At 44.3% G+C, this 12,700-nt stretch overlaps 1 protein-coding gene across 1 annotated transcript; it reads right to left on the bottom strand.

Moving 5' to 3' along the window:
• Window positions 1-517: 517 nt before the first annotated feature.
• On the bottom strand, window positions 518-3,142 carry LOC131264632 (uncharacterized). The gene has a single exon (XM_058266902.1). The coding sequence runs from the start codon at window positions 3,140-3,142 to the stop codon at window positions 518-520; it is 2,625 nt and encodes an 874-aa protein (XP_058122885.1).
• Window positions 3,143-12,700: the final 9,558 nt, after the last annotated feature.

Raw genomic sequence — 12,700 nt, 5'->3', positions numbered from 1 at the left:
CGGCGTTACAAAATTAAAAGTGTTTTAGTCGCTTTTCCAACAGAATCAGGACGATGGCTTTCTGTGACTCCTTTTTATCACTTCCTTCCGCTCCTTCTGTTGGACTTATTCGCGATCCTTTTAATCTAACTCCGAGCCATCACTAATCACTCTAATCAATAATTTGTCACCTGTCATTTACCTCGTGATCAAGTACGTAAACAAGTTTCGCGATCACGTTTGTAAACAAAGTTTACATTTTCCCCCGCAGTCCAGTGACTCCGTCGGGTCGCTTGACTTCTGTTTACGTGATCGCTCGCATGTGCTCTTACGGTTCCCTAACTTCTCTAATTCTTGCTTGTGTTCGCAAGGTTCAAATATATACGATTGGACAAGCTTTTCTACCAATCTTTGCTGTTTTAGCTCGTTCTTCCACCAGCTAGCTGGTAAGTAACTATCTAACTATTGTTCGGTCCCTGTCTCAGCATAACGCTCAATAGAGTAATTCCGCTCAAAAATAATTCCGCCTTGCAGCATGTCAACAAGAACCCGTCGGGATGTTTATAAGCCCCGCCGGCTTATGGTGTCCAACACTAAGTAGATTTCCGTTCGCCGTACCTACGAGAAAGTGAAGCGATATTAGTGTAGTGACATTAGTAACTGCTATCGGAAACATCTTAGCTGAGATGATCAATCTCTCCAAACATTTTCCGCTCACTGCACTTGACTTCGTATCGCCCGACTCGATCAGCTGACACTGCACGGACTTGAAGTACGTCGCTCCTGGCTCGCTATCACTCCAATCGAGGTTTGGCCAGCTATACTGTATCTGTATTGACCCTGTGTCCTTTCCCTTCCAGGATCCGTACGGCTCTCGTCTGACACTCACAAGTGTCTTGCTGCATGCAGACACTCCAACGTTGTTTCCAATACACGGTCCAGACAACTTATCGTTGAAGATATGCGGTTGACCCTTCCATGCCACGTCGACTCTCGTCAACTGCACCTTGTACCTCGTTACATCACGGACCATCTCTTTCGTCCTAGCACGCCAACGCATATCGATTTCGTCGACGACTACCAGCCTCATGTGTAGATCATAATTCACGATTCTTCGTTCATTCGTCCAGCCTTCCAACTGGCACCACCAGCCAAGGATAATCGAAAACAGTACAAGGAAACTGAGCAGCCAACGGATGTCGCATTTATCCTTGCGGTTTGCAGCCGTAGTTGACCAGCCAACGCCGGAGTTCGCATTAGGTGTCTGCTCGCATTGGCTCTTAGCGGTGAGTAATTGCTGATTTGCCAACTGCCGCTGATGCTTAACCCGTTCCCGTTGTAGTCCCTGCAGCTGTCGTAGCTGCTCCACCAATCTCCGACCCTGCCGCCACTGCCGCTGGCGCCGTTGAACCGCTGGCCGCCGATGTCGCTTCCGACACTGCGTCCGCTGATCGAACTCCTGCTCCAATTGTTGCGGCTGCTGCTGTGGTTGAATACCCTGACCTGAATGATCCGGTCTCAGAAAATGCTGTTGCTGACTCTGATCACCCTGCTTACTAGGATCCTGCTGCTTATCCTCGGACATCCTACCGTTATCAACAGTCCAACTGGCTCCCATTTCGTCATTGTCTCTGATGCTGTTCGCACAAATGACGTAGCTATGAGAGCCTTCGCCCGATCCTCGTGTCGCAGATCCGCCAACATGATTTCCGTAGACAATCCATCCGAGTGATGTCTGTGCTGCAATCGGCTCGAGTTCTCCACCCGTTGCGTAGCGCTGTGGCTGGGCGAGACGTTCGTTGTCCACGCCGATGATAATCTGCGGTCTGGCATCCTTGTACGATGGGAGTGGAATGTCCTTCAAATGGCCGTAACGGGATGCCAAGTCCGATGCACATACTGATTGTGCTGGTAGCGACAAGCGCTGAAGGGTATGTGCCTTTGCAATGTCGTATATTTTGGCTCCATCCGCTGCTGCTATCTTTAGGGACAGCATCTGAGAGTCCTTCTCCTCCTTAGTAATGTTTCCCGTCCATTTTAAGGTTAACGGATGCGGCGTTCCTTCCAGGTCCAACACATCAAACAAGCTTTTCTCGATGAAGGTACCGGTCGATCCGCTATCTAAAAAGGCAAACGTATGGACCGCTTTCTTCCTGCCGTAGACGGTGATCGGCACATATTTTAGCAGGACATTACTCAACGCTGTGCTCACCGAGTGGGTGTGAATGGATTCTAACGCAGGCCTTCTCGGATCCCTGTATCTGGCGTCGTCATGCAGAAGCGGATTGTGGAAATACCCACAACCATTTTTCCCACATGGTTGCGTCACATGGCACTTGGTCTCGTGCACGGTCAAACATTTCCGACACAGGCCGAGCTGTCGAATTGTGTTCCATCTTTCTTGTGGTGGCAGGTCGAGAAACTGCTTGCATGTTGCCAATCCATTGCAGCTACTGCTGCACAGCACACAAGTCGCGTTCGGCGGTGGTGACGTTGCCCTCTGGTCTTCCATCCGGTGCGTGTTCAGGTAATGGCGCGATTTCTCTTTCCTGGGTTCATAATCTCTTCGTTCTGTTTTAGGAAAACTGATGGATGGTAACGATATCAGGCTTGCTGCATGTACCAACTCGTTCAGCCATGTACTAAATTCTGTTAAGGTGACCCATTTCAGCACGAGTCGGTGCCGCGCCCAATCGAGTCGTAACGTATCCGGCAACTTTTCCGCGAGTTCGTACAGGAGCGTGGCATCGCACAAATACTCGTGTACACCAGCAGCGTCGATCGTTGCGCACATATCCTGCACGGCTACTCCGAAATTCACTAACGTATCCATATTTTCCAGGCGTGGTGCAGGCATCCTCCGGATCCGCTGCATGATTTGGTGGATTATAATTTCGGGTCGTCCGAACAGCATCCGTAGAGTTTCGATCACACTCTTCAAGTTTGCAGGATGCAGAAGCCGCGATCGCACCGCATCAAGGGCCTTACCGCTGAGCGCCTTTTGCAGCCTCAACATATTTTCCTCATCGGTGTACCCACACATGTCCGTCGAGCTTTCGTAGCTTGCGATGAAGATGGCCCATTCCTCGGGCCGTCCAGAAAACGGTGGTAACTCCTTGCTTCCTCCCTGCCTTGCCAAAAGTTGGCTTTGGTTTAGAAGCATGGTGGTTTCTCGCGGCTTCGATCCTTCCGAACACTCCATGAAGGTGAGGCGAGATGGTCGTGGGCCCGCTTTGAGGAATGGGGAAGTGGCAGCGGTCGCGCCAAACAATTGTTTGCTCGCCAATCCGGAAACCACGCTCCTCGCGCCTTTCGATGCGCTTGTTGGCAGCCCGGGAAGCCCGCTCGGGGTCGCCATCGCTCTTTCGGCCATTTTCAACGTATCCTGGTAGAGGTGAATACTGTTGCGGCCTTCGATCAAACTCTTCTCAACTCCAATTTGCTCTAATTCAAGCTGGAGCATCCTCCTCTCAATCCCGATCTCGCGCCGTCGCAGATCATTTAAAATAGTATAATCCACCGCGGAAGTGTCTTCGCCGGTCCCACTGTGCAAAGGTGGTGTAGTGCAGTTTGTTGTGTTCTGTGTACGGTGTGGTCGTGCGGTTGAATTCGCGAGCGGGTCGGGATGGGCCTCTTCTGCCGGTGCAAGCGGCGCTTCGGGCCCCGTTTCAACCGTGGCTAACGGCAAACCTCCCAACATTTCAGTCGGTGCCAGCGACTGGTCTTCCGCCATACTTCCCGCCGTGGCCAGCGGCTGGCTGAACTCTCCGCGCTCCATTTTGAATCCGTTCAAACTCTCGGTCAAAGTGCACTGACCGTAGCTCGCAGCTTGCACTCGAACTAACACTCGTCGCAACACTCGCGGTGTTTCGGATTATACTTTTAACCCGGCGCTTTCGATCACAGCTCCTCAGCAATCCTTTCACTCAATTTACACTTGCTTGAGGAATTTTACAACTTGCCAAACTGTACTTTGCAAGTAATTTTACTTCAACCGTGTGAAGCCCAAAATCTCAAGTATTTTAATTTTGTAAAATGTTGGAAAAGTTTGCTTCGATTACAATTTCTTGTAACTTTATTTTACTAAAAAAACCGTGCTACGCGGCGTTACAAAATTAAAAGTGTTTTAGTCGCTTTTCCAACAGAATCAGGACGATGGCTTTCTGTGACTCCTTTTTATCACTTCCTTCCGCTCCTTCTGTTGGACTTATTCGCGATCCTTTTAATCTAACTCCGAGCCATCACTAATCACTCTAATCAATAATTTGTCACCTGTCATTTACCTCGTGATCAAGTACGTAAACAAGTTTCGCGATCACGTTTGTAAACAAAGTTTACAACGTAAGTTGTCAGCTTGCAGTGTTGTCCAGGTTTTAAACCATTAATTTATTTTAGGTGGTTTGGAGCGATGAAAAAAAGTTTAATCCGGATGGACCGGATGGTAACACCCACTATTGGCGTGATTTGAGACGTAAGCCACGATTTTTCTCTCGACGTAATTTTGGAGGAGGTTCCTTAATGATTTGGGGTGCGTTCAGCGGTCATGGAAGGAGTGAATTGGCGGTTGTAATAACATGTATGAACAGCGATATGTACATCGATATCTTGGACAATCATTTGAAGCCATATCTGGAAAACCACAACGCTCAACAGCTCATTTTTCAGCAAGATAATGCTGCCGTGCACGCAAGCAAGACAAAAAGAGCTTACCTTACACGATCAGGTATAAAAACAATGTCTTGGCCAGCTGTTTCCCCAGACCTTAATCCAATGGAAAATGTTTGGGGAATGTTAGTTCGATTGGTTTATGAAGATGGGAGGCATTACGAGACCACACAAGAGCTTGAAGCTGCTATCCGGAATGCTTGGCGTTCCTTATCAATAGACACGTTGGAAAAATTGTCGGATAGTATGCCATCAAGAATTTTCCAAGTAATAAATCGTAATGGAGGACCTACTGATTACTAAATCATGACTTTTTAATCAATTTATGCTGTTTCCGTTGATTATTTAATCAAAATCCTAAGTGAGGCTATCATTTTGGGACACCACTGATTTTAGTTTTTTGGACCGAAAGGGATTGTTCATTCGTTTTTTTCAACAGTATTTATGCAAAGTAGTCGTTTTATACTTACAAATATTTGTGAATTTTTTGGAAAAATTTATATGCTCGGTATTCGCCCTGCACAGAAAAAACTAGGTGAGGCTATCATTTTGGGACGCAGTGTATATCAAAAACTGTGTCCAGCTGCAGCCCCATCATCCCTACACCCACCTCCTTTATCTGCCACCAAGCGACCTGAAATACTGCATCTGCACCTGAAATGCTTTCTTAAACGCATTGAACTTGATAACTAATAACAATATGAAATAGCTAATGCTTCCATAAAAAAAAACAAACTGAATCGTCCTGGTTTAACATATAAAACAACTGTGTCCGGCTAGATCGACGGTACGGAGAAGCCTCGTTGTTGGGATCACGGTATCAGTGATGATCGAGTAATACACACCATGCACATTCAGCTCAGCTCCAATCGCGTTCCATGCTTTAGATGCCACACATTTATTCTTATAATTAGAATCTTTGTTATGATACCCACAGATGCCGGCGCTCTTGCACCAACAAAATTAATTTTTCCTTGTCAATGCGGACGTCCACCATGGTTGCTGCTTATTCGTTGTATACAAACAACTATTTTCTGTTGTGTGGTCGAGAAAAAAGCCGCAAATTCAAGTTTATACAACCAAGTTAAGTTTGACAGATTAAATCGCACGACAAAATCAAATGATTTTGATTTTATCGTACGATTAAATCGTGCGAAGCCGGCAGCTGTCAAATCCCATACATTTTCGCCTCTCAAAACATCGTGCGGTAAAGCCTAACCTAGAGACATAGATCTCTATTGGTTAAGGACCGACTACTAAGGCCATTTTGGTTGGTAAATGGTTTGGGATCCGGTGCAACATGAGGCTCCATATATCGATCTTTGATAGTGGCCATTCACCCCCCAAACAACTCCTACCCTACCTCCTAGTGGTGCCAACCGGGATGCGAGTAACCTTTGTGAAGATCAGGTAACCAACCCTGGTGGGAACTTGGGTCGTATGCTGACAGGGAAAGGGGGGTGTCTACAGGGTACGCTCTGTGGGCGCTTTGTGAGCGTCTGTTCACCAGTGGTGCGGCTCACCAATCTCCACGAGCGTCTGTTCTCCAATACGAGCGGCTCGGAACAGCGTCTGATCTCCAGTGGAGCGGCTGAAGCTGAAATGCGGATCCTCGTCAGCTATACCTAAGGTGGCAATCCCATCACGAGGTGTAGGCTGCGCATCACTAGTAAGGAGGCCAGCCGAATTAACATATACTACGAATAAACAAATAATGCAAAATACGTATCAGAATAACGGATCCAGAGCCGGGCTACGAATAAAGGACAATGATTGGAAGCTTGGGACATGGAACTGCAGATCTCTCAACTTCGACGGAGCTAATCGTCTTCTATATGACGCCATAAACCCTCTCGGTTTTTCTATTGTTGCGCAGCAGGAACTTTGCTGGAGAGGAAGTAGAGTGTGGAAGCCTCGGCACTGTGATGCCACCATTTACCAAAGTGGTGGCAGTACCAACGAGCTCGGTCCTGGCTTTATAGTGATGGGTAAGATGCAGGAGCGCATTATTGGATGGAGACCCACTAATGAGCGTATGAGTGAGCTGCGAGTTGAAGGGAGATTCTGCAACTACGCGCTCATCAACGTACACTGCCCCCATGAAGGCCCGATGATGAGAAGGATGCCTTTTATGCGCTAATGGAACAGGCGTACGACAGCTGCTCGAGGCGTGACATCAAGCTCGTCATTGGGGATATGAACGCGCAAGTTGGCAGGGAAGAGTGTTTTAAAGCAACCATCGGGACTCACAGCCGGCATGCTTGCTCTAATAACGATGGTCATCGATGCATTAACTTTGCAGCCTCCCACACGAATGGTTGTCCGCAGCACCTTCTTTCCTCGCAAGGATATCCACAAGGCTACCTGGAGATCACCGGACCTACGTACCTGCAACCAAATCGACCACGTGCTAATTGACGACCGCTTTTTCTCGGACGTCACGAACATTCGCAGCTATCGGCAGCCTAATGTGAGTTCTGACCACTATCTGCTCGGTGTCTGCATGCGATCAAAGCTAGCAATGATCTACAAACCCCGGGTTGCTAGAGCGCACCGCTTCAACATTGACCTGCTAAAGGATAATGAAGTGGCTGTGCGCTACGGTCAGACTCTAGAGGCGGCACTTCCATCAGAGAATGAGGCTAGAGATGAGTCCAAAGAGCGGGAACTGTACGGATCGATCCCATCCTAGGCGCGAGCGACGGATCCCGATTCACAAAGCAGCGATCTGGCGGATCCGACGGATCGTCCGTTCAAGCCAAAATCTTGCATGAGACAGCTTTTTCTCACTCTGACCTCACAAACTCTTTCTTCGTGGTATCAGTGTCCTATGGCAGTTCAAAGAGCCGCGGTAGTTTTACTCACCGATCAACTTATTCACCAAACTCCGAAGGGAAACAAGTCGACGATTTCATTCTGATAATCACGATCTCATTCAATAATAAATTAAATGAAAAAATAAATTTTCAAAACAAAAGTTTTTCCCTAAACCTAATAAAAAAAAAAAAATGTATGTTAAATGACATATGTATTTATGTATCAGTTTTTCGTATTTGTCGTTATTCGCATTACATCGAGATTGCTCTCAATTCGATCGCCATCTACGATGCTACCGTAGAAGCACCATACTTGGCGCGGGTCCAAACTTGGCGCAGTTTCTAATATTTTCTTCGATATTATACTATTTCCAAATAATTTCAGCCAAAAATATGGAGTTAAATATTTGTTTATGTTTGTACAATACATCCACATCAAAACATGTTATTGGTTTTTAGTTATTGAATGTATATATAATTAAATGAAAAATTCCATCTCACAAGTGCGCCAATTTTTACTCGCGTTAGCAACGCTGCTAAGGAGTGGGTTCAACTGTTTCCAATAATGTATACGCAAAGGAAAAATTATTAGGGATTTTATTTATCAGAAACTGTTAAAAAGTAAGTATTTTCAATAAATAGTGGATAGATTCGGCGCTTTTTGAGATTTTTATGCTAATTTTGAAGCGAACAATTTTGCGCCAAGTTTGGCTCACTATGTTCCTAATTATTCACCGTGGAGAATATGACTGTTTGCGCTGCTAGATATTTCTGAATCATAGAAGGCTTTGATGGATGAGATTATAAAAGTTAGCGATGAGATAGTTTTATTTCCACGAGAGAAGCCAAAGTCCGCTGCAAAAAAAGCTAAATTGTTTTTTAAATTGCTGTTGAAAAGAGCTTCTATTGTTTTAAGTTGACTTTTGAATATAGCTGTTGAATTCAATGAACTACATCCATTTTGTTTTAAGTGCGCCAAATTAGGAACACATCGCGCCAAGTAAGGAACATTGCAAAAACCATGCGCCAAGTTAGGAACATAATGTGCCACACAAAGAGTTTCTGAAACTTGAAGAAATAACAATTTAAGAGTTTCTCACTTATTTTTCTTATATTCTATGGTAGTTAGACTAGCACTGTGCAAAAAATGGTATGATTTGACCGAACATTTTTTTTGTTATTCAACTTTGTGTGCAGAATTTCCTTAACTGCGCCAAATATGGTACATCTACGGTATGCGAATAACGAAAAAAACGAAAAACTGATACATAAATACATATGTTATTTAACATACATTATTTTTTATATTTTAGTAGGTTTAGGGGAAAACTTTTGTTTTGAAAATTTATTTTTTCATTTAATTTATTTTATACTTTTACGTATTACATGAACAGAGAAAACAGGATTGATTCTTTTATATGAAAATTGTCCTTAAGTTAGTTGAGTCGGAGTGTTACAATTCATTATCAAACTAAAGGAAGGAGTAGAAATCCACTGCCTGTTACTGCAGGATCTGGCGCAACTCGTTTTGCTTTTACAAAAAAAAACATTGTATTAGTTGACGTTCAACCTGCGGGTTATTTTGACGCGTCTTTGCTCAAGCCGAGGCTTCGCTTCAACACTTTTACATCCTTTTAAACTAGTGCTGATTTTTGATATCTCTAGAAGAGGAGAGAAGAACATTTTATTTAGTGTGATTGATTATTTTTACCAGACTTGAAACTCATATTTTTGAGTTCGAAGATCCACCACCATACCACGCCGCTATGCCACTGCAGTGATTTGTGCAATTTATTAGTGGGGTGAAAATCCATGACAGTTACGATCCATGAACATCCCGGAATCCAGGGAATCCCGCTGGACGTCGGGAAACTCCTAAAATGTTGGGACAGATATTCCAAAACTAATCTCCAAAGACTAGTGTCCAACGGCCCGAGTTTAGAAGCTCACAGCTTTGAAGAGAAAGCATATAGAGTTGTTAATGTCCTTGAAAATAGTATGAAGGAATGGATTAATGAAAAAGAGATAAAAATTTACGATCATAAAAAGTGGAATACAAAAAGTTTAGATCGATTAAAGTGTAATCGGGACGAAAAGTATAAACAATTTTTAAGAAGCAATAGACCTGCAGATTGGGATGCGTATAGACAACTCAGAAACAGGTATTCAAAGGAGATTAAGAATACAAGAAAACAATATTACGCATCCAAATTTTTGAAAACAGAAATAATAGTAAATAACTTTGGAAGCTGCTACCGAAGCAGCTACCTTTGGAAGCTGCCTGCTGGAAGGCATTACCGAAGCCTTCTAGTGAAATTAAAAGTTCGGCTAAACCTCAAACGGTGGTCGCAGTGGTGAGCGTGAGCCAGCCGTTAATTTCGGCTACGCAATTAATCTAGGGGTGCGGTATGAGGGAGGCCCGAGGGCCCCCCTTATTTCTCAAAATAATAACAAATGAAGGTATTTTAATTGGGAGCGCGGAAACGATACGAACTGTCAGATTTCTCGTCGCGGTCCCATACAAAAGGTAAACAACACCTTTGAAAAAAGCGAAAAAATGGCTAGCCGCGTCGTTTCGTTTCCGCGCATCGTCTCGACACGTAGGTGGCGTCGTTTTGGATCGTCGAGACGGCCAGCCATTATTTCGCTTTTTTCAAAGTGTTGTTTACCTTTTGTATGGGGCAGTGTCGAGAAGTGTATCGTTTCCGCGCTCCCAATTGTAATACCCTCAAAACTCTCTTTTTCGGTAGACCTAGCGCAGTCCGCTCGCTGCGCTCGCTGCGGGCGCGCCGCCGTTTCCGCGCGTTCTCACGGTCAGCACTGCAACCACCGTTTGAGGTTTAGCTTCCAACGTTAAATTTTTTCCAAAAGTTCCAACATTAAATTTGATAATAGCATAGTTTACGACGAACTGACTATTGCGCGGATGTTCAATCGGTATTTCGTGGACAGTGTCTTGCGTGTCCATCTTAGTATTGACCCTGAGGTCGAGCCGGTCGAGCTAAGTATGGCTGCTCCTGTAGTACATGAGTTTCATTTTCATCCAGTCGGTCTTGACAAACTTAAAACAATATGTTTTGGCTTGAGGAAGACAGCTGGATTGTTTAATGTTAATTCTCAAATTACACAGGACAGTTTTGAGGTCATTGGAATGGAGCTACTCAGCATCGTCAATCATGACCGGTAGTTTTTCCACCACGTGGAAAGAATTTGTGGTAGTTCCTATTCCTAAAGTGCCTGGAACTATCGTTGCGGAGGAGTTCCGGCCCATTAACATGTTGAACATACTTGAAAAGGTTCTGGAAGTTGTTGTTAAGTAACAACTTGTAGAATACTTGACTTGTAACCAGTTGCAAATGCCGGAGCAGTCGGGATACCGGGAAGGGCACTCCTGCAAAACCGCTCTGAATATGGTATTAGCAAAGTGGAAACATGTTATGGATCGTGGACATGTTATTCTTGCTGTCGTTTTGGATCTTAAAAGAGCGTTTGAGACGACATCGCGACCTTTACTTTTAGAGTATTTGAAGAAGTTTGGTATCAGGGGTAAGGAGCTCAATTGGTTCGAAAATTACCTTCGGGATAGAACCCAGAGGGACCATGTTTGGGAGCTCTACTTCTGAAGCGTTAGAAAATACACTTGGAGTTCCACAGGGCAGTGTGTTAGGCCCGATATTATTTATTTTATATATAAATGACATGAATAAGGTTTTGCAGCACTGCGATATAAATCTGTTTGCAGACGATACAGTATTTTTTGTCGATAACCAATCTAAATGCGAAGCTCTTAGACGTCTCAATGACGACCTTGCTGTCTTGAAAAAATGGCTAAAATTTGAAAAGCTGAAATTAAATTTGTCAAAAACTAATATACTAGTGATTTCTCGTAGTCCAGAAGTACTTCCGTCGCAGGTGAGCATAGGTGGTGTTCCGGTTAATGTAGGGCAGGAGACCAAGTACCTAGGAGTAATTATTGACGAGAAACTCAGGTTTACAGCCCACATTGACAATTTGATTAAAAAAATGGCAAAGTGATGTGGTGTCTTGGGGAGGTTAAGGAGTGACCTGAGCTTGGTTGGTTGAATTTAGTTGTACAATTCTCTGATTATGCCACACCTTGACTTTTGTCCGTCGATCCTGTTTCTTGCCACACAGACCCAGTTTAATAGGCTACAAAGATTGCAAAATAAAGCCATGCGATATGTACTGGGTTGTAATCGGTTCACATCGTCTAATACAATGCTTATCATTCTGCAATGGATGTCAGTTAAACAGAGAGTAGTGTACCGCACCATGGAATTCGTCCATAAGCTTCTTAAGGGTCATCTACCTGGATATTTAAGCGAGAGAGTGGAACGAGGCTGTGATATCCATCGTCACTTTACCCGGAGAGCAAACGAACCGAGAGTGCCAAGCTATGAGACGATTAGTGGCCGTAATTCTTTGCTTTTTAAAGGTGTTCAGTATTACAATAAACTACCAATCACAATTGTCAGTGCGGTTACACTACCTGAGTTCAAAATATTGTGTGCGGCTTATTTTAGAAGTAGTTTGGTTTAGGATAGTTAGTTGGATAAATTAGGAGTACGCTAGTTAGTTGGATAGAAAGTAGGCCATGTGTACACAGCATGGATAGAAAGTAGGGGAATCCCGCTGGACGTCGGGAAACTCCTAAAATGTTGGGACAGATATTCCAAAACTAATCTCCAAAGACTAGTGTCCAACGGCCCGAGTTTAGAAGCTCACAGCTTTGAAGAGAAAGCATATAGAGTTGTTAATGTCCTTGAAAATAGTATGAAGGAATGGATTAATGAAAAAGAGATAAAAATTTACGATCATAAAAAGTGGAATACAAAAAGTTTAGATCGATTAAAGTGTAATCGGGACGAAAAGTATAAACAATTTTTAAGAAGCAATAGACCTGCAGATTGGGATGCGTATAGACAACTCAGAAACAGGTATTCAAAGGAGATTAAGAATACAAGAAAACAATATTACGCATCCAAATTTTTGAAAACAGAAATAATAGTAAATAACTTTGGAAGCTGCTACCGAAGCAGCTACCTTTGGAAGCTGCCTGCTGGAAGGCATTACCGAAGCCTTCTAGTGAAATTAAAAGTTCGGCTAAACCTCAAACGGTGGTCGCAGTGGTGAGCGTGAGCCAGCCGTTAATTTCGGCTACGCAATTAATCTAGGGGTGCGGTATGAGGGAGGCCCGAGGGCCCCCCTTATTTCTCAAA

Source organism: Anopheles coustani, chromosome 2 (assembly GCF_943734705.1).
Source record: "Anopheles coustani chromosome 2, idAnoCousDA_361_x.2, whole genome shotgun sequence".
NCBI lineage: Eukaryota > Metazoa > Arthropoda > Insecta > Diptera > Culicidae > Anopheles > Anopheles coustani.
This window is presented reverse-complemented; position numbering and strand designations above follow the sequence as displayed.